The sequence below is a fragment of the Anopheles coustani genome, chromosome 3, assembly GCF_943734705.1.
Source record: "Anopheles coustani chromosome 3, idAnoCousDA_361_x.2, whole genome shotgun sequence".
In the NCBI taxonomy this organism is placed as follows: domain Eukaryota; kingdom Metazoa; phylum Arthropoda; class Insecta; order Diptera; family Culicidae; genus Anopheles; species Anopheles coustani.
The window spans coordinates 64,700,057-64,725,399 of NC_071288.1; the positions used below are offsets into that span (position 1 = coordinate 64,700,057).

The window sequence follows — 25,343 nt, forward strand, 5'->3', positions numbered from 1 at the left end:
CTTGCTTTGACCACATTGATTTGAGATTTTCTGTTATTATTAGAGGAAATTCCTATGAACACAAGATAATTTAATTTGAATTCAACATGTCCTGGTTCCAAAAATCTATTTTAAAATGATAGTGCCTACTGCACTGAATCTGTGCAAATTGAACACTTAAGTGTGCAAATTGAAAAAAAATACCTCAAACAAAAATTGACCATTTGTTTAACAAAATAGAGGAGAAAGCAAACCACGTTGCAGGATTTCATTAGAAAGATTTTCAAAGAACGAAGCACTGTAACAATGTTTCCAATCTGCAGCATCCACAATGCATCATGGATCGTGGGAAGTGCAATCCCTTAGGCGTCGGTATCCTTGTCCTGGCATTCGTTCCATGGATAGTGCAGCACAAAAGGAAGAATGAAGATAAAATAACAAGGAAGTGAATTGTATTCGTTTTGAGATCAATGGTAACGGAACTGGAAAGTATGTCGCCTATTGTTGTGCAGGTCAACAGTAGGCATTTACCCGTGCCCTCCGGTGCCAAGGGCGGGCATGTTGCACGGCACACTCACACTCGCATGTCAACCGGAAACCGTTGGCCATTGTTGAACGGTAGATAATGAGTTCCGGAAAGTTGTTAGAACTGATCCCTAAGCTTCATTCAGCAATGGTACAAATTACAGTGTCAGAAGGACGGCATTAGGCACAGTGACACATTTTACACATGGTTTGTAAATCTCTTTACCACGCTATTGTGTCCCAAAGCTATTTTTTAACCTCTCTGCCCACAAATGCGTTTGACACTTTTCAAACGCGGGTGTGAACCGCAATCAACATTGTCACCCTCGTGCCCCGCAGAAAGCGATGGTAGGCCAAGGATTTACTTTCAATAATCGTCAGCCAGGCAGTTGTTTGTGGATAGGCGGATGGTTCGGGGAATAAAGTGGGCGTTTCTGATTTCCCTTTTCATATTAACAATAGTTCCGAACTGTTATCATGGTGAATGGGAAGTTTTTCTTTCTCTCCGTTTCTTCGGTCCAATTATGTAATTTTGGTTTCTTTTTCGCAATCTCAAAGAAAAACAGTTGTGAAGTGCGAAGACATGTTGTTAAATCTATTTCGTTATGCGTTAAATGCTATTCAAATCCTTGTTGGTAAAGTCACCACTCATAAAGGCATGTGAAATGGCCTGGGTTTAAGTGTGGAGGATTAAAACAGCTATATTGGGGTTAACCGGGGATACACAAAGGGACTGAAGGATGTGACTAAGGGAATTTTTCTGAAATTGTTGAAACCTAAGTTGGAAACAAAAATCTATCATTATGGCATGACTAGCTTGAAGTACCCGATTTCATCCGGGTATCAACTTTAAACAATAGGGCCTATTACGAGACTCGAACGTTAGAGAATTTCCGACTCGAACGTCACATTTTTACAGAAATATTTGAAATTCTCATTCAATGAAAAATGTGAAGCAGGATAGTGGTTGAACATCACGTAAAAGGGGAAAGACAAGCCAAGTCACTGGCAAAGAATAAAATTTGGTTTGGTTTGCTTTGAATCTATCAGGTCGCTTTTACTTGTTCTACAGCTCACAAACCCATCTTTTTATACCCAATATTGTCCAAGCTTTACCTTTAACTGCATAAACAGCAATTGTCAGTGAGCTTCTTGGAGAACAAAGTTTTTATAGCTTTGAAGTTAATAATCTGTCTGAGATTGATTTAATAATCTCACGATGGTTTCCTTTATAATGAACGATATCATAAACGTTTTGAAAAACAATGCTTCTTGCAAGGAAAACATTGGGTATGCGTTACAGTTCATTGAAAGTAAAGTAAGCATCAAACGTAAGGGGGTGCCCATGGCGCAGCGGTAGCGCGAGGAAACACCACGCCACAGGTGTGCGATCGAATCTCGAGTCTGGCACCCCCCGGTATTACGAACGGCTGACCACCGATCTATAATATACCGTCTTTCGGTCACACAAACTCTCTTCGGAGAGAGGCCTTGTCCCACTAGGGGATGTCGTGCCACATAAAAAAAAGCATCAAACCGTGTGATAAATTGAAAGTGACTAATAAGTTAATGTTAATTGGGGGTCCGCGACAGCCGAGCGGTAGCGCCGGTTAGAAAAGCGCCGAGGCTCAGCACCTCGACGGCAAGGGTTCGAATCCCAACCGAGACCGGACTCTCCCCTGTACGAGAGGACTGACTATCCACGTACAACAGGGAAACAAGTCTCGTAAGCCATTAACGGGCAGGCATGGCCAAGAGGTCGTTACGCTAAGAAGAAGAAGAAGAGTAAGTTAATGATACTGGAAAAAAGTTTCAAGGCTAGATTGAAGAAATGTTCTAGAAACTCGAAAATGATTTGAAAATCTGGTTGAACAATCCATTTGACATTAGTGCCTATACGGAAAACAAAAGTCGTGGACGGCAAAAAAAAAGAGTTTAATGATCTCTGCGTGCGGAAGAAACGTCGCAGTGTGGCCAAAGAGACAGATATCAACGGCTATCTCTAAAAGGAATTATACTCAGTGAGGTTGTTAGCTTTTAAAGAAAAGCAGTTAAGGCTGATGAGTATGATATACATGTTTTTGAAAAATCCTTCAAGTGTTATGCCAATGACAACCAAAAGTGATGTTTTAGTATCTCCCGAAGAAGCGTTAGCATGTTTTATATACAATAGTTTCTCTAAATCCCAGTAAAATGATGTGCATAAAGTATCAAAAAAAGTTGTTCCGTCATATTACCAAACCAAAAAACCTGCGCACCAAGTGAAGATTTTATTTCTATTAGTGAAACAAAAGCTGAAGTTAATCTACAAGAGTTGGTGAATCACACTGCGTGTAGAATAATTGAAATACAAAAAGCAGAAATCTTGCGGCACTTTTCATCTTCTTTGTGTGATTCACTAAGCGTCGTATTATTGTGCTCGTGGGGTATTGACGGATCTAGTGGACACAGCATTTACAATCAACCGTTTCATGGTTCCGGAGAAAATACTGCATCAGACAGTGATTTACTAGTATCGGTATTAACGCCTATCCGTCTTTCGTTCATTAGCGATGATTCAGATATCATCTGGATAAACTTGATGCCCCAAAGAGTAAGGTTTTGCAGGCCAATCGTTATCGAGTTTGCGAAAGAGTCAAAAGATAAAGTTATACAAACAGTAGACGAAATCAAAAGCCAAATAACCAGGTTAGTTCCTTATACAACTCAGCTAAATGAAACAAGTTATGTGGCAGTAAACTATTCATATTACATGAGTTTAATTGATGGAAAAATTATGGCATGTTTAACCGACTCTGTCACATTTCGTACAGAATTGAATTTAAAAAATGGAAAGTTACTAAAAATTATAAAAACATGTACAATGATCGAAAAAAATTCTATTGGAAAAAATGTACAAGAAATTTGGTGTTAAAGTAGATGAACCAAGGCAAATGGGTGGATATAGTACGACGGGAAATGTTTGTCGTCTGGCTTTTTCAAACATAGAAAAATTGAGCGATATTTTGCAAATAGAAATAGAACTTATAGAAAGGTTTCGAAATATTTTAATAGCCATCAACTGTTCACAGCCTTTAAATTCAAAAACTATTAGTCTATATTGCAAAGACACATACATGTTTTACAGACATCATTACAATTGGTAAAACATGCCTTCTACTGTCCATAAAGTTCTTGCGCATGTAGGTGAAATCATTATAAATGCCCCAGCTCCATTGGGATCCTTAGGAGAGGAAGCAGCAGAAGGTAAAATAAAAAAAAACAAATCCCATACCTAGACGCAGTAAAAACATTCTTAGTAGATTGCATCTCCTCAAATAGTAACACTCCCTTGCCAATTCCAACCCAAGAAGATGATGGTACAAGTTCAGAATATTCAGATAGTAGCTCTTCATTAGGAGACGTTATATCCGCGTTAGATGCTTTGAATATCAATTATATTCCAAATGAACATATTTTGAATGAAAGTTTGTAGTAAATTTAGTTTGTTTTATATGAAACTTAAAAAAATCTTTAAGTTAATATAAAAAAAAAATTGAAAAAAAATGCACCCATAGAAAATTCAAAAACTTTTTTTTGCAGCGCCACTTGGCGGGATTGTCCTGAAACATCATAATTTCGTGTAATATACGTATAATAGTATTACACGATATTACAATGAAAAAAATGCAAAACATTTGATTCCGAATTTTATCCCGGCAATTTGCTCTTTTCGCTCCATAGTGCCATGTGGGCGTCTGCTTGGGTGGTTCCGGTGCATAAGGGGTGATGTCGTAGCCCAACTACCGAGGCATTTCCCTCCTTTGTGCTGTCTCTAATGTCCTCGAGTCTATTATCCACTCAGCCATCCTTCCTTGTGTTCAACCTATCATCCCATCTTCCCAGCATGGTTTCATGCCTAGACGCTCCACCGTTACAAATCTTATGTCTTTGTTGCAAGACCTGTACCCGTGTCTGGTTTCTGGGGGGCAGGTCAATGTCATCTACACCGACTTTAAGACTCACCGACTTTTGACTGCTTCTCCTGAGCTGGCTCCAGTTCTTCCTATCGGATCGGACGTACATGGTCAGGGTCGGAGGGTCCCTCTCCGATCCGTTCATTGGCCTACCCGTTGTACCTCATGGGAGCGTCTTGAGTCCCCTCCTTTTTACTCTTTTCATCTCGGATTGTGTCTGCGCCCTCCCACCAGAGGGCTGTTTGATGTACGCCGACGATGTCAAGTTTTATCTTCCTGTGTCCTCGTCCAGTGATCTCCTCTCCCTGCAAACCTTGCAGATGCCTTCTAAGCTTAGTGCATCGCCAACGGTCTGGTGCTATGCGTGGCGAAGTGTTGTGTCATCTCGTTTGGTCGCTCTCCCGACAAACTGGTGCACAACTACCATCTCAGTGGCCTGCCCATCCCCCGTGTGGCCGTAGTCAAGGATCTGAGGGTGTGGCTGGACGATCGGCTGACATTCAGGTCGCACCTGGACCCTGGAGTCGTCGAACGGGCAAACAGGCTGCTGGGACTCCTCACCCGCATGTCATCAGAAATTCGCGACCACCTATCCCTGAAGGCGTTGTACTGCTGCGGGGTTCGACCCATCATCGACTACGCTTGCGTTGTCTGGTCACCCGCGGGCGTCACAGCGATGGACAGGTTGGACCCATGACCCATGGCTGCGTGCGTTGTCCGACTTTAACGCCGCTGGTCACCTGTTTGACCACCACATGTCCATTGTCAGTTTCCGTTCTCGTCTCTTGACCACCGTTTCCTAATCTTTATTCGTTACCCCTATCCCGTACCCGTTATTACTCCCTTTGTATGTGTTTATCCCTCTGTTAAGTTTTAAGATCGGACTTTGCATAGCCTCATGGCGGACAATTTTATAATAAAATAATAATCATAATAAAGGCAGAGATTCATTCAGATTCATGAATCTGAATCAGATTTACACAACTCTATGGTGAGGCGCTCGGCGCTCATGGGACGATTTTCTAACCCTATCTGAATCTGTTCAATTATTCACTACTACTTGGAAAGTATCTGTTCAATTATTCACAAAATATAATGAAGGGGGGTCTGCGACAGCCGAGCGGTAGCGCCGGTTAGAAAATCGGCCCATGAGCGCCGGTTAGAAAATCGGCCCATGAGCGCCGGGGCTCACCATCTCGACTGCGTGGGTTCGAATCCCAACCGAGACCGGATCCTACCCTGTACGAGAGGACTTACTATCCACGTATAACAGGGAAACAAGTCTCGTAAGCTCTTAAAGGGCAGGCATGACCAAGAGGTCGTTACGCCAAGAAGAAGAAGAAGAATGAAGTAATATGAACAGGTAAGTTCGATGACAAAAATTGTTTATTCATAAAATTCCTCAAACATCTAGTTTGTACGGAGGTATTATTTTTGAGTATTTCGAGAAATTTGCTCTTTCAATACTAGAATACTTGCGCGCTGGTCTTCCGGAAGTAAGGCGATTTGTTCGTCAGAAAGTTGCAGTACTTGCATGATCAAAGCTGCCTTTTCTTGATCCGATGCATCATTTGTAGCGCCTGTTTTCGGCGGATGATCCTTAGATTGACCCCCCAAACTTGGAAGTGGCATGGCTTTACTGATGCTACCGATACCACTTGAGCTTCCGGCAGACGCATCCAGGCGGGGATCTTTATGCAAGCGTGGATCGACGGGCCGCTGTTGCCGTTGTTCTGCAGCCGGGAACGTATCGGGCATGGAAGAATTGATCATATCAGCGCCACGATGTGCGACGAACGGATCAATGAGTCTCAAATCCATGTCCATGTTTGGTGTTGCCATTCGATCATTCAAAAGTTGCCGCTCGTCGCTGTCGTGAAAAGAGTTTGGCATGGGACCGAGTCCGTCTGATCCAAACAAAGGATTTAGCGGCTCTGGTGTCGGGCCTACGCTTGTGGAATCATCCTTTAGCACAGGTGGCATCTCATTGCGGCCATAAAGGAATGTGGCGGCCGTATGTGCGTCCACTATTCTCATCACTACTGCCGCCTGCAGCAATGCGTACGTTATCTGAGGATTTTCAAGGAGCATGGTTCTCGCCTCATCGGGATCGTTTTGGATACAAGCTTTCGCTTGTCGCATAAGTTCATACATTTGGTCTGGCTGAAGGCTGGTGACTGCTTTCGCAATTACATCAGGAGTTGCGGTGGGGTCACACTCTTCGCCGTACGGATTTTCCACCTGGGGCCCCTGCAGCAGGGCAGCCATCTCCATGCGTGACTTCTCAGTACAAGCATTATCTACTCGCAATGCACGTCCACCAAATTCGTAGCCATTCAGGTTCCGCATAGCACTGAGAGCTGTTTCCTGATCTTTGTATTCACAAAACCCATAGCCTTTTGGTTTGCCGCTCTCCCGATCAAACACAAGTCTGCAAGTAAAACGAGTGTTGTACACTCAGCATATTTTCTACCAACAATTCAACTTACTTCAGTGATAGCACGGGACCCACTTCACAGAAAATATCCTTCAATTTTTCCTCCGTTGCCTCGTATGGAATATTACCGACTGCAAAAGTTGTGAAGTGCATTATAATACGTTCTCTGACAAATCAGCACCCAAGTTTCTTACCGAAAACCGATCGCATCGATTTATCCATCAACGTTTGGTCATTTCGGTCTCCCATGTTGCTTTTTGTGAATAAGTCAAACAAAATCGAAAACACAAGACACCCACTGTGCTTTTATTGGTCTTTTAAATGTATGTTTAATGTACAAAATGCTTGCTTGTCCACACTGTTTAGATGTAATCAAAACAAACCAACAGTTTATTTTCCCATCAGAACAAAACTGACAGCAGCGATGTTTGCAAGACCAAAGCAGTTACAACATGGCCAAGGTTAGTTGAACAAACTTCAAACCCTTTGGCCAAAATTTGAAATAATGGAAATTTGAAATAAAATAACAAATTGTTATTCACCCTTAGCACACTTCGATCGAACTACCAATTTTCATACATATCATGTCAAAGGAACTCATGGGCATGTGTAATATAAACAATGATGAGCAATGAAACATTTTCAATGCTGCATCAATTAACTGTTAATTCCTTGATTATTTATAATACATTTTGAATGATGGAGCAAGTTTAAACAAGTTAAGCGCTTTTTTAAACTTCTGCATCGGATCATGAAACCGGAATATGGTATAGAATACAAATGTATCATGGTATCGGCGAACTCCGTTAATGATTCTTTGCACTCGAATATTAGATCCTTAGAGGTTAATTTGTTCCAGTTTCACTCAACTTCGCGATCAACTCGTTTAAGCTTGCTCTATCCATAGATTTTTCTGATGTGCACATATAGGATTCGGATCTGGAGAAGCGGATCCTATGTCGGATTTGAATTGAAAGGTTCGAATCTCTAAAAGGGTTTGATTTGCCCACCACTAGTGTCGATGATGACGTTTCTGTTGTGAAGCGTTTATCAACTTCTAATATTTAAAATGACGGTTACATAGCAATGCGTTGATGACTGAAGCGTTTTTAGTTTCTTTTAGCAAATTTTGATTAATAAAACCATTTTACATACAAAAATAAAACGAGTAATGTCCATATCCGTACACCACGATAAATTATGGTAACTGAACAACGTTCATCACTAAATGTATATAAGATGTGGCTTCCCGTTAGAAGAAGAGAAATCATTCTTGAAATTCATAATTCGCATCAGCATGCCGTTTTACAATGCCTTCTTATTGTTGCCTTCAATAAAATAAAAAACTGTAGCATTTAGAAATTGATTGTGACGAAAACCCCAACCCTTATTTCAAGGAAATAAATCATAAGGTACTTAAGTTGACATCCCATCATATCAACACTTAACATACAGCAGCCAATGAAACAAAAAAAAATCGTATCATGCTGATCGGTTATTGAGTCGAAAATCGGTCAAATTAAACCTCACAAAGGTCCGCCATGGGGTGCAGTTTTGCATTACCACACAACCCGTTCGATTCCCTGGGGACCGATCGGATCGCTGCTGGGGTCGAAAGACCTAACCAGCAAGAAATTTGATCTCGTGGCTCGCTCATAGCATTCCATTGCACCTTTCGCGTGAACTCGCTACAAAACCAATCCATTTTCTGCCCTGCGTGATAGATTAGGTTTTGTCCTGCTGTTTCATTCACAACAATCTGGAGGGCATGGTTTTCTCACATTTAACTAACCAAACGGGGTTGATTTTCCTCGTATATTGGAAACAGATGAACCACGATGGCATTCTATTGTGAATTTTACACTGACCGTCTGGGTGCCATTTCGGCAAGTTAGAAGAACTCAAGTCGACTAGCAATCAAGGATATGATAAAAAAGAATAATGTTTAAATATAAAAAAAACATGCAGGGTTTTTTATTTTTTGAAACTTCAATTGTTTTTTAATGAACTTCGTTCCTAATTCATGGGACAGGTAAATTTGAACCATTGGAATTGGTATGGAAAGAGGATTAAAACCAACCAAATGTTTTGTTACAACGCTAACAACTACAAAATATATGGTTTATAACATCCATCCACTTCTTTACATAGTTTATAGTATTGTTCATAGCGTTGCATTACAGTACGTAACTAACCACCAAAATATGTTGCTCTTAAGCCTCCAAAGGGCTTCAAATGCAGTTGTTTTTTTTTTTCAATTATCCGTAAGTTACACTGTTACTACGGTACCACACTGGTCACCATTGGCGACATGGCGAAGTCACTGCCGCTATCCCATCACACCCCAAAGTCATCGCGACCAACTTCAACTGCACTCGTTGACATTAAACGCCAAGCGAACAATGTTTTTGTTCGGCGAAGCATATATTTCAGAACTCATTATTTCAGTTCCGGTTACCGCCTTTTGGAGTTAGGGGGAGAGGGACTTAGAATAAAAAATAAATAAAACACATCGATCGGTAAACGATAACTCTTGACAACTTTCGGTGCAGCATTCACCGGACTACCGATTGTGTATGCAAAACATGACTTGAAAAGGATAGGGAAAAGTATTGCAGTACCGTAGTTCCTTAACTACAGATTCAAATTTGTATAAATTCAATAATAGTTTTAATATAATTTAAAGTCTGATAAATGAGTCTTTTTTCCTTCAACAGAAAATTATTTAGATGGTTTAGAAAACATTTTGAAGAACAAAAATGTCAATAATAGTTGTTATTTGTAACCAACTAGAACTAGAGAAATAGCTAACCCGAACAATAAGCAGCCAAATGAGAGATCGCGATAAAAGTTCTATGATTTTGTGAGCAAACATGTCCTGTCGCAACCGTTTAGGGGATTACAACTGCCAAGGTGCTTCGAATAGTTGAGTTATTGTACCAATCAATAGTATTTAAATAAGAATCAATCGTTGAAAGCATTGAATAATGAAAAACAAAACTGATCCTCAGTGTATAGTATTGAAAAAGTTGCGCTTTGCTTGGGACGAGGAATTGGTTCGAAACAATATTGTTTCTCGCAAGGTGGAAAAGTTATCGAGCCGAATCGATCGTGCGCTAGAATTCTTTACCGGTTCAAGTGCGACATTGCATTTACCGGTGGCTTAGGACATTTCCCAGTGCAATAGAATTCGGGATTTTTTCCTTTCTTTTCCTTTCTCAGTTTCATGCGGCGACCCGCGACGCCGTTTGGAATAATAATGAACGTGGAAAGTGGATGGGTCGCGGAACGGAAAATAGTGCAATCGGTATTCGCTAAAAGCACTTGATCCGGAGCGCAAGTGGAGAGCATCGGTTAGGACCTAGGGGACGTTTATCGAACGAAAAAACAAAACAGGAATCACGCTACCGGTAAGCAAACTGCTATCGATGCCATCGTCGGCCTTCGTTCGAGGACGCACTTCTTGTGCAGCGGGAAACTCCAAACCCAACCGGGCTCTTCAGGGAGGGAAGTTGGAAAACTTTGTTCGTGGCTCGCAACGATGTACGATTAGGATCGTGGAAGGAGAGACGGCGCAATGAATAAGGAAAACAACAATTACTGCAAGAAAACTTCACCCGCTAGCCATTGTTAAGATAAAGTATTTCTTTGCCCTCCGCTGGCGACATTACGCGGTATCCTAAGTCGTTGGATTTTTTCTTCCAGGAAACCCTTTTCCCTGCAGCTCCCATAGGTGCAGCCCACTGCTTCTGTGGCCACACACAAACCGTGGGACTGCTTCTTGGCAGCAATTAAGAAGCCGTGGTTATGTCAAGTGATGCTTTCACGTTTGTTCTCCCAGTCGCCCAATTGGAGGGACGTTAATTTGTTGATTCCTTGCCCAACAGTTCCCGGGGTCGATGCTTGAATCGCTAAGTATCGGACGATAAAAACTGTACTATTTCTCACCTTCCCAGTCAGCACCTTGAGGAGGTTCCGAGAATGGAAACCGTTTTTTTCACATCGATTAATTTCGCGCACTGGATCCCGGTTTTTTCCCAACAATCTCTTGAAACTAATTGATCTTTACCAAATCGAGTGGCAAAGTGGAGCGACCGATTACAGCATTTGCATACAGCGTGGCCAAAAGGTCTGGGACCCTTTTCCTTGGTTCGGGAAAAACGGAGTCGTTTCACATTTCAAGTATTCCGGCTACGGAAGTTGTTTTCTTGTTCCTTTAAATGGCTTGTGTACTTCAGAAAGGCAGAAACGATACGGTAGTTGGGTTGTTGGTAAGAATAATATACATTTCAATCATTGAAATTGATACACAATCCGAGTTCGTTCATTTTGTGGTAAAAAGTTTCCTCTTTCTAACCCTCTCGAGATGCTATTGCAATTTTATGTAAACGGTTTCCTAACAAATGGGTGTACAAAGCACACGTTTGGACGTAAATGCTCATTGTGTTTGTGATTTTCAGCTCTTTTATATAAATTTTCGTAAAATGTTGATTAAATTATGCTGAAATAAATTATTTTTATTTGACAGCTAACAGGCAAAATCTATTTTGTACCAATTTCGATATTTTCATCAGAAGAACCACCGCTTGCCATGTGGATTTCCTTTTTGAGGAATATTAAATGTAAATTAGTTTACTTTTGGAACAGCAAAATGAAACATTAAATAGTGGTAAACAATTTGAAAAACTTAATGAAAAACGTGGGATTTAAATTTTATTTACGATAAAAACACATCAAAAGTGTTTATGTGTATCAATTAATAAATTTGTGAAAGTTATAACGAAATGGGTTGAAAATAATGAGATGCTAAAATTAGGTTATATTATACAAGCAAAAATACGATATATTGAATGTTAATCAATAAAAAAAACCATCACATCACATCACATCACAGGAAAAATTGTTTTTTTCTTTTTCTCATCTGATAAAATTAAAAGGATCAATACAAAATAACAAATACAAGTCGATGTTACGTATCGCTGTAATGAGGCGTGGCTGTATGAATGCCTGAAAAGCCTAACCGGAAAACTCCTGTGTCCATACATTGTTGACTGCATACACCAATGTCGAAGCTGTTGGTCAGCCGCCAATATCCAAGATCCAAGATAAGGTGCATTGAACGACGGAAGTAGATAATTTTCTCGTCATCTTTCGTCAGCCGTGGATGAAATGAGTCAAAAACGAAAAAAACATCATACACTCGATTTCAACGAGTATCTTTCCAAAAGTAAACCCAAGCCCTCTGCGAGTGAAGTGTTGAAGCGCCAGAAACCGTCATTATGTGTGATTAGGTGATTCTGGTGTATTTTTCTCCCTTTTTTGCCAGCTGTCTCAAAGCTACCTCCAGCTACGGCCCATAAATGATGAAGACATTAAGGGAACTCGGATGCGGGCGCATTTTTGGGAAGCAGCAAGTGGTTCGGATGACGTGGCTCAGGTGAATGTTTATCACTTCCTATAGCGTTTGGAGGGGCAAAATCTTCGGCCCTCGAAGACGAGAGGAAATCTCTTAATCGGATAAAGTGTAAACATAGACACCTAATCATCATTATCACCTTTAATGACGAGGGTTCCGTTCAATTGAGATGAATTCGTGATTTCAATCATGTATTGAAAACCTACTGCGAGCAACGTGTGTGAAGTATTGCATAATCGATAAAAAAGTCATGAAATTATTGTTTAATTTATTGTTGCGAATCGTTTATATTCAAAGTATTTTGCAATGGATTCAAAATATGACTAGATAAGTTCACACTTTTCTTTATCAAGAGCTTGGTTATTCATATAGCCTCGCTTGCTCATTATCGTGATGATAATATTAAAAACATTAACTTTTTTTACTAATTCAAAATTCTTCCAATATAACTCAATCTAACTTCAAAACAAGTTATTTGAAATAATCTAAAATGATCTCAATACTAATTCCACTCCATCTTCATTTTCATCGTCAACTCAATCGATGCACAACAATATTGTGAAAGATTTTGTTTTATAAAAATGGTATATTTTATTTATTTGGCCTCACATGTGAGTAAAATCACTAATTATTACATAAATAATAGATATGGTGTTACTTACGAAAACCACTATTAAGCCTCTTTTCATTAGCTGAAAAATATCTAATTCAACTTTTGCTAAGCACTTACGATTCACGAAACAATTTAGATTAACTACTATACAATTTAAAACATGCAGTAGTTTTTGTTCTAAGGACATCTTAGTCACTGGGAAGTCTCTCCGAAGTTGGTTTGACAAATTGATCGCCAAACGGACGATGCTGCTAATGGTGGCAAGGGAAAAAGAATAGGCAGCAGTTAAAGTAAATAAAGGAGAACACCCTTTTTTCTGAAACCGGTTCGGTATGTGAGAAATGTGTTCCCGAAGCGCCTCCCGAACGGGTGGATGCCACGTAAGGACGCGCGCGCCATATAATTATCCTCACTGCGGAGCGCTCGGGATTTAGGGGAATGCTTGAAATGGGAGGAAATCGTCACACCTTGGGGTATTTCTTTCTTTCGAAAAGCGTCCCCTTCGCTTCAGGGTGATGGCGGTGGATGAGGATAATCATGGTGGTGGCTTACAGTGGCCGGCCTGGCCGAGGCCCAATTGAAAAACCGTAGGCACTGGCTTCCGTGCGGAATGCTGCTCGGAATGCTGCCATGGTACGGAGGAGGTTCGCAGTTTCGGTTTGCTGCTGACTGCACGACTTGGCTTGGGAAATGATTGCGCCAGCCAGTGCGCCATCCAACACTGCCAAGACAGTCAATCAAAGGCCCATCGCCATTAAATGTTTGAGTTCAAAACGATTAATAAGCACCTTCCTGGTGCTGGGCCGTTTTTTTTCTTTTCTATTTTCCTCTACAACTCCCCGGCACTCGACCGGCCATAATGGGTCTGTTTGAGTACGAGAATAATAGAAGCTACAATTAGGCGCTACCGTATGATTTGTGCGATTGTTGCTAGCAGGATGGTGTGGAAAAGCCCGGCCAAAGTTTTGGGAAAGTAAGCCCGGGATAAAGAAACTGGGAAGCTCCCACCGACACGCCCAGCGGGCGGGAAGAAGGGTGCGAAAATAGCTGGCCCTAGGTATTCTTGTTTTGGACGCGAAATTGGTTGACCAGTTGAATGTGCCCGATTGTAGGCTGAATGGAATATTGTGAAAGGTTAATAATATGTTGATTTTAAACCCTTTCTCGCAATCATGGTCTAGGCGTTCGATTTTGAACACAATGTATTCTATTCTTTTCGTCGTTTCGGGCGTCATGTTTCGTATCTCGACGAAAGCTTCTGTTTTCTTAACGGATCTCAAAGGAAAGTATTTCAGAGATGGATTCTGATGAAGAATTGTTTTTTTAGTCGTATTTATTTGGTTTAAACCAGAATAGGGTGTTCGTATGTAATTAGTCTAATTTCCGTATTTCTTAATAAAAACAACTTAAATTAATGTTCGGGCTTCTTTTAGCATTTATTATGCATACGCTGCGTTTTTGCATATGCTATGCGATATACCAAACAAATTTGAAGAAATATACTGTATTTAATTTAGATTGTACCAATAGGGTTAATAATGTTTTATAGAAACAAATCCATTGCAGTCATGCGTTGATTTTAGTTTAAGATTTAAAATATTAGGTTTTGTTCGTTAGGTGTGTATGGTGAGTTCAATATGGTAGTAAAAGTAATAAGAATTTCAGCAGTCAAGATCAACAAGTTATTAATGTTGATCATGGTGAAGTATTATTAGTAAAAGTATTATTGGTTGGTTCTTCAAAGAGGGAAGCTTGTGATATTAAGTTACAAATATATAAAGAAAATTTAAAATGAGTTCAACAAAAGCTCTGATATTTTGATTCGACCATGTAGTTAAAATTTAATTATTTCACAGTATGAGCATCCGTATATTCATTTAGATAATTTGTAATGTACTTTAAAAAAGATAAAATAGCAACGAGGATAAAAGACTATCGTGGTAAACAATTGAACAGCTAGTATTAACTAGAATTGCAAAATAATGTTAAAGATGGTGAAATTTTTTTCGATATTTAAAGGTAAAGGTGGGTGATAGGATAGTAATAGATATTATTTATCACTCATAGTTCTCGTTGTAATATATTTTGATCTACGATTTTTTTACACGTTTATATTATATTGTCGTAGTTAATTTTCCCCTTTAAAGCAATTTTAGAATAAGTTTTCGTTTATCTTGTTTATATGTGTTTTTCGTTTGACTTAAAGTACTTTCAATTAACGGGGCACCAGCAAAAGTGAACATTGCCTTTGAAATAATTTTCCTCGTCGCAGTCCAAATTGGTCAAATGATTTAATAATTCGAGAGCTATTTCAAATGAGTTGTGTAACCATGAAAAATCCAAAACACCACATGGTAGCTAGGTAAAAGAGATTTGAATAATCGCGTTTATCGCAGACAATTATTAAAATGGGAAGTTTTCAATAGGACCATTCGGTCTTAGATTTAGAGGTCATAAAGAACGAAAAGAAGGTAAGGTTTTTTAATATGATGAATTTGTAAAGTTTTATTTGCTAAAACATGCAAATATTAAAACAGGAAATGTGAATTACCTATCACGTTATATTGTTGATGAACTCATAGAAATAATTGGAAATCACATCTGCATCACAATGCACGCAGAATTTGTAAAATATAAATCAAAGTGGCTCTAAACTATAGTAGTATTTTGGAATCATATTGAAAAACAATACTGCAGATATGTTATTATTATGATATGATACTATTAAAAATGAACATTCAGGTAATGGACATTTTTGAAGGCCTCCAATTATTTCACCGCGTAGTCCCTTAGAATGTATTGATCCCCCTTTGGTGGTATTACTTCATATTTTAAGGGAATTACTAGATAAAAGCTTATTATTAACTGGCATGTAAAAGCAAATGCATTGCATACTGTAACGTATAGCTGAAACAAAAAGCCCTGACTCCGAAACATATTTTTAAGGGAGTCGCTGTTAACGTATGCAGGACATCTGTATCTCATCCCAAAATAAGGTCACACTCAGCGTTGACTTCTTAACTATAAGCAGTCGATACAGCGCGACGAATCGCCCATCGGTAGGCGGGCAATCTAATGTCCAAAATATTTACCATTCCAAATTCGTCGCCAGCAAACAGACCCTAAAGATGTCGTCAAGTTTGGGATGGAATTGAAGGTTCAAATTTGACGAATTTTGCGTCCGACAATATACCTGAAGAGATCATTTATGACTGCGTATATTCATAAACATAAATGTATACGAGCTCATTGTGTCATAACTTGGTAGCAAACCCCAGAGTGCATACCGTACGGCCATTGGGTTTGTCATTGTCGTGCCTACCGGGACCGGGATGCGTTTGTTGTTTGCACAGCAAATCTAATTTGCCAGCTCATATCGTAAACAAACACGCCGCTCAAATCGTACCGTGGTCCGCAATTCGATGCGGTCGCTGGCTGCCGACTGTCGTGGAGTAAACCAGTGTCCGACGATCGTCGGGCGGAGGATCGTTCGGTTCGGGAAGGATAAAATTATTGCACGGTTTTATTGCTCACCGAAGTCCAAGGAAGGAATGTTGGAATACGCCGATCTGGGCTCGATCACCGCCGTCGGGGTCCTTGCAGCACACGAACGAAAAGGACACCCATGGAGCCGGGAACACGAACCGACTCTTTCCGGCAGGAACAATCTACCCCCCGCCGGGGGAGCGGGCGGACAGGCAGCCCGGGGCGGAAGGAGCCCAATCGATCCTTTTTTGTCCTAATTACCCATACGTTACGCGTAGTTGTTTGTTTTCGTCCTTTCGCTACCCTCGCGACGATTTTCTGCAAACAGAAAGTTGACTTTTATTGTTCGGACCCTTCGGTGGGAGTACATTTCTCCTGCTTTTCCTCTTTTTTCCTCCCGCCCGGTCGTGCTGGATGCCGCTCGTGGAAGCTGCCTAAGAAACATCGCCGAATGGGCTGGACGTGTAATAAAATAATTCCACTATCCTCCTAGGCTCCGAGCGTAAGGACCGGCGGAGGGCTATCAAGGAGGCGAGCAAATGGTCGGGAAAAATCCGAGGTAGAATAATTGCATCCCAAATGCATGAGCATGGGGACTGTGTTTACCTACCTGTTAAAGTGGCAAACCACTGTACCGAGAGCCCCCAAAGTTATACCTGTTCCAAGGACCCTCGGAACATGAGCCCAGCCCGACGGATTGTTTGTTTAGGCTTGGCCGAGGTGTGGGCCCTGCTTTCTTCGGCGCGGAACAATCGGGCGACCTTTTGTGTGGAGTTAACTTTCTAATTTGATCGCAACGCCCCCACGCCCTCTGGAGACCACCGTACCCGCGAAAAATGACCACCTTCACCGTTGCATGTAAAGAGACTAGACACTTTCAGGACAACTACCTACGATCAACCCCTCTCGACTATTGTCCAGTGGTACGGAGCCTCGAAACTAATGATCAGTCGGGGATGACCTAATAGAAAAGTCAAACAATGGCGATAGCAGTTCAAGCATGAAGAAGGACGAGGTTTTGTTCAAACGATCGGGAAATCCCGGATTAATGCGCGAAACAATGGCCCTCCGATGCAGGTTTTAGCCGCAAATATTTTCAAATTATTCCAAAAAATAAATTAACAGCTTTGTGAAGTAATTTTTATGTAATTTAATTTTTATTTCAACGTTCAGGATTACCGTAACATAAAAGCAAAATCAGTTTATAAAGTGAATAACTGCTATTTGTTGATCTTCCCAATGTATGCTCATACAAAAAGCCACTCAACTAATTTCAACCAGCAATTCTTTAGAATTTTATTTTCGTTGAAATCATTTAGTATTGGATCTACAATATTTTATTTGGTTTGAATACGTTTGGAATGCAACTATAGATACTTACGAGTATACAAACGAATTATGTTCGTACGGGTTAGGTGTTAGTCTTTGCGTATAATGTAGGAGAAAACTATTATTACAAAGATAAAGCTGCTTGCTTGTGGTGACCCTTGCTTATTTTGTATTGAAAAGTTTTAGTTTAGAGTTGAATTTCTATGAGTACAGAAAATTTACTTTGAAATATCTTCGGTAACCTTTCTCATAGTTCTTTTGAAAAATTTCACAATTCTCCGAAGAAATTTAATGGAAAAATTGAAATAAAACTACTTGTGTGTAGAATAATGTGCAATATCGATACCATAAATACTTAACAGTACAGTTGTTGTTGAAATTAGGTATTCCAATTAAGATGAAGAAGTTCAAAGATACGTTATTTTAACAAATACCGAAACGAAATTTGATAGTGGTCTAAAAAAACTTATTTGAGTTATTTTTTAAAAGTTGTTTTGATAATTTTAGATAAAGTGATCGATTGAAAAGAAACAAATTAAAATATTTGATATTTTTACTAGATAATCTAGATTTGCCATAGTATTGACTTATTGATTGTGTCTGTGTGCCTGTGAAACTACAATTTTATATGATGTTCATTATTAAACTATTTTCTAAACGGTATTATCCTTCCGTCTTCATGTCGTCTTCAATTCTTCAATGCATTGCCCGAAATATGTTGTACAAAAAAATGGTTATAATGCTTCTTTTTCTTCTTTTTGTCGTTTCCTAATTCTTAATCTTATTTCTTAATAAAAATAGGGAAGTATACTTACCATGAAGTAAAATCATTCCATTTATACTTATGCGATAATAACCGTTTGTTTCACTTTAATTGAATGCATTCTCAGAAGAAATCATAATACTAAAATATTCTTATTGCAATGATCAATTGTTGTCAATTGAAATAAGATTTCGCACACACAATCAAAGTCCACGTGTGTGCAGAATATCCTCCCGATACGTACTTTGGCCAATGTATGCGGTAGCCATTGCCAATTGATCTCTTTAATCTCTTTTCTTCCTCTTTGTTCCCATCGCATCCAGTTTACCACGCATCGGATGGTGGACCTGGCCGCCGGAGACGTGTCATAATCCTCTTTCCCGATTTGCATTCAATCCATTCAGAACGGGGTACGAAAAATACGCCCCGAGCGGACACCGGGTGAACCATTCTTATCAGCCTCAATGACCGGTGGTGGTCAGCTTAAGCCGGCCGTAACCGCAAAACGTAAATGATTTTTGCCCCAAATTTCTCGTGCCACAACCACCCGTGTCCCGGCGGGCCAGCCAAACCGTTTTGGCACCTGATCGTGTCGGGTTTTCGTTTCGAGGTGTTCTTCTGCCGCTGCGAGGTGCTTCCACCGACAAAGGTGACGACGCTAAACCGGATTAGCCTGGCGAAGGGCGGCAGGCCGTGTGGCGACAGGACTAATGGAGGGTACGGTTACGGTCCCGGTTCCGAGAACTGGCGAACTGCACGATGCTAATTGCGTACATCAATCAGAATCAGGCTCGTTCGGACCGAGGACTCCTAACGAAAATCTTGTTAGGCACGTCGGTACGACACTCCGAGCATAACCAGGCCACTATCAAGACGCGTATATTAATCGTGCCTTTTGTCGGACACGCTTCATATCTTTCTTAACTGTCACTGGAGTTAATATCAATAAATGTGATACGATTGGGTTCTCGATTTGACACAATCAATTCTAGGGATCATTACTCTTTGCCGTACGCTAACCTTTCTTGCTAATCGAATCCTTATACACGTTGCTTTTACAATGAAATTGATTTTCCCTGCTATAAAACATATTTGGTTTTTTAGGTATGAAGTAGTTAACATAGCCATTTAAATATTTGGAGATCGTGTATTTATTACCTGCAACACTCATCTTATATGCTTCAGTACGAACCTTTATAAAACTAACAAGTGGTTGCGAATATAGAAATTTTATACATAACTTTTGTGCTTTGAGAAACGCTAAAAGCCTCAATACAAATTCACTTTACACGAAGAATACACCACACTTTTGCATGCAAAAGTTTTGCAGAGATTTGATGTTTCTGCACCAGTGTAAATAGAGAATTCATTTGTAGTAATCCATATATTTGATAATTTGAATTAAACCATGCAGGGATGACTGTGCTTGGCTCTGTCTAATCCTCTTATTGGAGCCATTTTCGGGTTGTTAAGTTAGGAATGTCTTCTTTCCTCCAAATGCAATCAATGTAAGAAAAATACCCTTTTGCTGCTCTGGATTGCTACATGGAAAATCATTTGTTTTCTAAATTCACGCTAAGATCAACAAACTTATGCCGTGCGGTACTTTCCACTTTGGAGACATTTGCGCGGAAAGTTGTTTGTGCGGAGAAAAAGAGACATCTAGGTGTCTTGAAGAGAAAAAGAGATAACCAGCGATAAATTACTGGATTACGCGTGATTTATCGCTCCTGGACAGCGAATCGATGGGTGGTTAATTTATTTGCCGTAAATTATCGTTATGATTTGTGGTGGCGATATTTAGTGGATTTATGAGAGCGATTTTTTTTTTGTATATAAAAAATAAGTTCCACAACAGGGTGGGAGGAGAAATCAATCGTTGGTTTGCAAAGCAGGTAGCGCGACAATGAGTACTTTTTTTAAAAATTTACTCCCTACATAATAATAATATACAGTCCGTGTTGCGTGCGTCGTGAAAATATAGATTACATGTGGTTATGTTTTGGTAAATCCCGAAAAATAGGTTTTCGTTTTGACGAGTCAACCATGTGATACAATATTTACGTTTTGACATTAGCTCGACTTTATTTTATTGAACAAAAATATTTTATAGACAAACAAAGGCTTTGGGCAAACTAGAAGCAGATGTTTGAAATCATCAATCATCATTCAATTGAGGTAATCTGCTTATTTTCTTCACTCGTTATTGATCTATTACTTAGGAGTTGAGGATCAAAAAAAAACTACTCACGATCTCGGGATCCGGTTGGTTGCTCTAAATCAGCCATTGTGGGTTATTACTGAAAAAAAACAAACAAACTAGAGATGGAAACCATACGGCACACTTCCGTTCGATTCATTTTACGCCGCTTTACTCTCCAACGAGCGGTTAATTGCAAAATCCGGTACGCTAAAAAGATAAGAGTAAAATGAACTAGCACAAAAATGCTTTCCGAGCCCACATTAGAATTAGAGATGAAACGCGGGAGGATAACATGTTATGTACGGCCTTATGGCCTTGGGACAAGCGCGTGTGTTATAGGAGAGCACACCAAGCCGTAGGAAAACCATATTTCCTTCGTTTTTTGTTGTTGTGATGTTGGTTAAGACGGTTTAATTGACTCCTGTTTGAGGCAGCATTTTGAACCATCGCTAAAAAGCCGTCAAAGGAATGAAGAAAAGGTACGGGGCATTTTTTTCTCTCTCCATCCTAAAACATTATTTATCTATCGTTAGCTTTGTGCTGCATCCAACCGCCTGCTGGTGTGGACGGGTTCGATTAAAATCTCATCTTTTCCGATTCATCCGCTCAGCGAGAAGGTACGAAGAAAGCAACGGTGGAACGATGGAAAAGCTGAGCTCTCTAAAAGTGAAAAAAAAATTGCTCGATGCCACTTCCACTAATGCCACTTCACACATGCTCTACTTGATGGTACACACAGAAATATGAAGTGCTGAATATTAAGAGGCAGATAGGAAAAAAAAACTACGTCAGGAAAGGAAAGAAAGGAAATGAGACGGGAAATTGTTCCAAACGGTAGATAATCATTTTGCGATTGATCAATTTGGATGCGCTTCGCTGATTTTTCGATGTTTGCACGTTGTGGCTCGCTGAAGTGCAGAAGCGAAGGTACATCCGCTCCGAGGACATCCGGTCTGTAGGAGCTCACACCACGAAGCTACGATCCACGTTGGTGGAAAAATAATTACCTACTTGTTTTCTATTTCTTTACTTCATGGATCATATTTTTTTCAACAGTAATACTTCTGTTATTTCTTACTACTCGTCCCTTAGAACTGTTTAGTGTTATATTTGATTTCGCAATTGGCGTATGTTTTTATTAAATGTTCTTTGGAGCAATAAATTTAAGAGTGAAATATCTTTTAAAACAAACTCAAAATCAAATTTAAATTGAACCCTAAATCATTTTCGATATTTTTATTTTACATTTTAATTTCCAAAAAACATGTGTTAATATGTTTTGAAAAAACAACAACCAATTATCACTCTTTCACTATTTGTGTAACGGATTATATAAACTTTGATCTCTTTAAAAAATATTCTAAATATTCTTAATGAGTTAACAAGAATCCAAAAGGTTATTAAATAAATAGAAATAAAAATTCAGGTCTAATCGAGTTTCACATTATATACTTCTCTCAAAGTGATTAAATAAAAATTTGAAAAAACGTAACAAAACGGTTAACGTGTTTTTTTTTCAAAATTTAAGAAGCTAAGCTTGAAACATACACTATATTCAATTTTGATGGTAGTTTTTCATAAAAACATTGACATAATATAGCAGCTTTCGGATACGCATAAATTGAACGAACAAACACTTATACTGAAAGGATTTCTTTTCCATACTTCTGCAATTGCTCTGACCAGGTATAAGTATCGTAAAATTTGTACAGCAAATTTTTGTTGAAAATAACAATTCCCTCATCTCGCATTTCTGGGCATTTAAAAACTGTCTCGATCCCGCAATTGCCGTGTACCGTTGTTTTGGGAAGCTTCTCCGGTTGGGAAACAATATCCGAAACTACTGCTCAAGAAGCCGGTAGGGCTTTTGTGTTTGTTGTTTCGTTCCCGCGTATCGGCAGCGGAGGAATTACTATCAATAGGAGAGAAAGGAATTAACAACCTTTCTTTTACGAGCCAAACCAAAGAGTTGTTCGTTAATTGGTAGGTGTTAAAGTGAGTAGAAGGTGAAAACTTGGACATGCATTCGGCTCCGTCCAAAACCGTTCTCACTTGTCCCTCGAAATACCCGATGCATGCGAAACGTAGGCAAATGTGTGCAGGAAAGTGTTCAATAAACTCCGTTTCAGCCAATGGGCCGAAATAAAGTGATTTGTTTACTACCGTTGACGGGGGCAATCGGACGGGAGACGGAACACTTTTCCCTCCAAGGGTTCGCTTTCGTTCTTTTTTGCTTGCATTATTCAAATCCCTTTCGATCCCTAGCTATAACAAACAATCATAAAGCGGAGGTTGCATTTATGCTGCGAACATCGGCTTACATATCGCATCTCTCCACATTCAGCATAGTTGTGGGTGTGGTGTGCACCGTTCGATTGTACGGCAATTCATCACAAAACAGTTCGACGGATGTTTGTTTTTCCTCTGTCATATTTCGTCGTTATGGCTGCGGCTGTATAAAAAAGTGCGCTAGATGACTGTAAAAATGAATACAGCTTCCAGGTAAGGCTTTGATGCCAAATGGTGAGGGGTAGATCTCATAAAAAAAGAAACAACCAAAATACATGGAAGTAGAGAGGTGAAAAAACTGTCGGCCACATACGAATAAAAAAAGGAAAATCTGCACACAGCGGCTCGGCGTGTCGTAAAAAGCGAGGAAAGCTAATTGAAATGCGGGATTGAGGCGAATTACCACCCGATCGGGGACAAAAAAAGTAACAGGATCAATTTCACACTACCGATAGGGGCAAAGCTAAGCTTACACTCAACAAAAAAGAAAAGCTCAATATGACACGCATGTTGATGCGTTGTACAGTGCAGAAACGCAAAAAAACTTCAAATAGAAAAAGTAGATAATAAATTGCGGTTCTGTTTACCAGGTTTTATTCCAGGTTGTTATAACACTTTATATTTGTTTCATTGTGGATGAATCGAACATGAAAGTTCATAATCGTATCAATTTATAGTTTATTTATATCGTGCCGTGTAACAGCTTCCACAGTAGAGGAGATATTTTAGGTATATGCTTAATTTAGTAAATTTATTTGATCTATTCTAAATATACATTTCCTCGTCCAATTTTGCTAATGAAACGAACATTCGAAAGGATTTTCAATATGAACAATTTATAAAAATCATTTAGATAAACATCTTTTCATCCTATATGTTAGATAATCTCAAAAATTAAATGTTCCGTGATTGCGAAAAGTAAAAGCATCTAAAAACTTTCAAATAAACAACGCTTCAATATACAGTTGGCAAATGAATGGTTGTATGCTTGTTTTTGGGCAAAAATAGTTCTCTAGCTCAGAGGGGCTGCCAATTCATCACTATAAACTTCATGTGCAAAGTTGTTTGATAACTGGTTGATTAATCCAAAATAACTAGTAACAGTCGTGAAACGTTTTTTCGGCGAATTAAATAAATGTGTTTTATAAAATAGATGACAACGGAAACGTGTGGTATCTTGAATTTCAGCAAAGTCTGCTTGGCTCACTTGAGATCAAATTCATTGAAAATAACAAAAGCTTATTTGCAACGAAATAGATATGATGATACTGTTATCGATGATATTATTGCTCATCTGGTTCAAGGTATTGTCGCTCTCCCCCGAGATTTTCCCAATCATAGAAAAAATTCTTTGTTGCAAACAAATGGAAACGTGGCAGTTTTCTCTGAATTTCTTATTTTCTCTCATTTCCCAACCATCCGGGCATTTGTGAGGCGATCGGAAGGCCATATTGTGGGCGCATTATTATTATTAACAATTTACTGGCACCGGCTCCGTGATAAACGACATCAGCCGCCCGGCCTTTAACAGTATTACGGGGTGGCTTGCTTCGGTGGAATGCCGGAACGGTGACCCCATCCTTGGCTCGACGTTTTCCACCGTTGCTCTTGCCCACGCGTTGAGTCCTGAGAGCATGAAAAGCTCTAAAATGCTTCACAAAAACGCGGGGTAACCTCTTTTCCTGGATTGCTGCTGGCGTTATTGATGGAGTGTGGCGACACGAGACGGTTCTCTTAAGGGGTCTAAAGCCATAGCAGAGGTTGCAATGAAGTTATGAGTGAAGGAGGTGGCAGCTGCGGCCGGTTGGGATGAAAACAAACCAATAGGGGTTGAGGAAAGGCAACATTGATCGATGGAAAAGCAAACGCAAAATTAAAAGTCGGATAGGTTGGTGGGGGGTTAAGAAAGCAACAAAACCAACTAAACAACGAACAAAGAACGAACCTACGGTTGCGCGAGAAAGAGAGAAAGGCAGGAAAAAGCGTGAACGACTAAAATCGCGGATCGCATTGTGGGAAAGAAACGGATTCGAAATAATGGTGGGGAGAAAAAATATAACAAGAAATAAACAACCAAACAGCCACCACGAATGAAAAAGCTTGGATGGGGAATTGGGGAAACAAAATGCGAACAAGAAAAGCTTTTTAATGGTTCAGCCAACAAGGGAGAATTTTTCTGGAGTGTATCAAGCAGTGAAAGAAAGAGCACGAGGCACGGAATGAGCTGGCGGGGGCTAAAGGGACAGGAAATTCACCATCGCTTGTTTGTGAGTAGAGAAACGGCAAGAGAAAAGTGAACACAAACAACGAATCCTCTTCCAAAGCACTGCCTTTTGGTGCGGCGAAA

At 39.8% G+C, this 25,343-nt stretch overlaps 3 protein-coding genes across 3 annotated transcripts in view; 1 reads left to right on the top strand and 2 right to left on the bottom strand.

Moving 5' to 3' along the window:
• Positions 1 to 11,550, top strand: part of LOC131259831 (serendipity locus protein alpha-like) — a 162,050-nt gene extending 150,500 nt beyond the window's left edge. The window contains exon 5 of the mRNA XM_058261425.1: positions 11,534 to 11,550. The gene's annotated coding sequence lies outside the window, so the exon portion shown is untranslated. The remainder of the gene's footprint in view (positions 1 to 11,533) is intronic.
• The window catches only part of LOC131259837 (glucose-6-phosphate 1-dehydrogenase), a 285,104-nt gene that overhangs the window by 179,556 nt on the left and 80,205 nt on the right, over positions 1 to 25,343 (bottom strand). The window lies entirely within an intron of this gene.
• LOC131259851 (cleavage stimulation factor subunit 2-like) lies at positions 5,837 to 7,288 on the bottom strand. Its single transcript, XM_058261457.1, has 3 exons — positions 7,092 to 7,288; positions 6,950 to 7,028; positions 5,837 to 6,891 (listed from the first exon to the last, which is right to left on the bottom strand). The coding sequence occupies exons 1-3, from the start codon at positions 7,144 to 7,146 to the stop codon at positions 5,889 to 5,891; spliced, it is 1,137 nt and encodes a 378-aa protein (XP_058117440.1). The 5' UTR covers positions 7,147 to 7,288; the 3' UTR covers positions 5,837 to 5,888.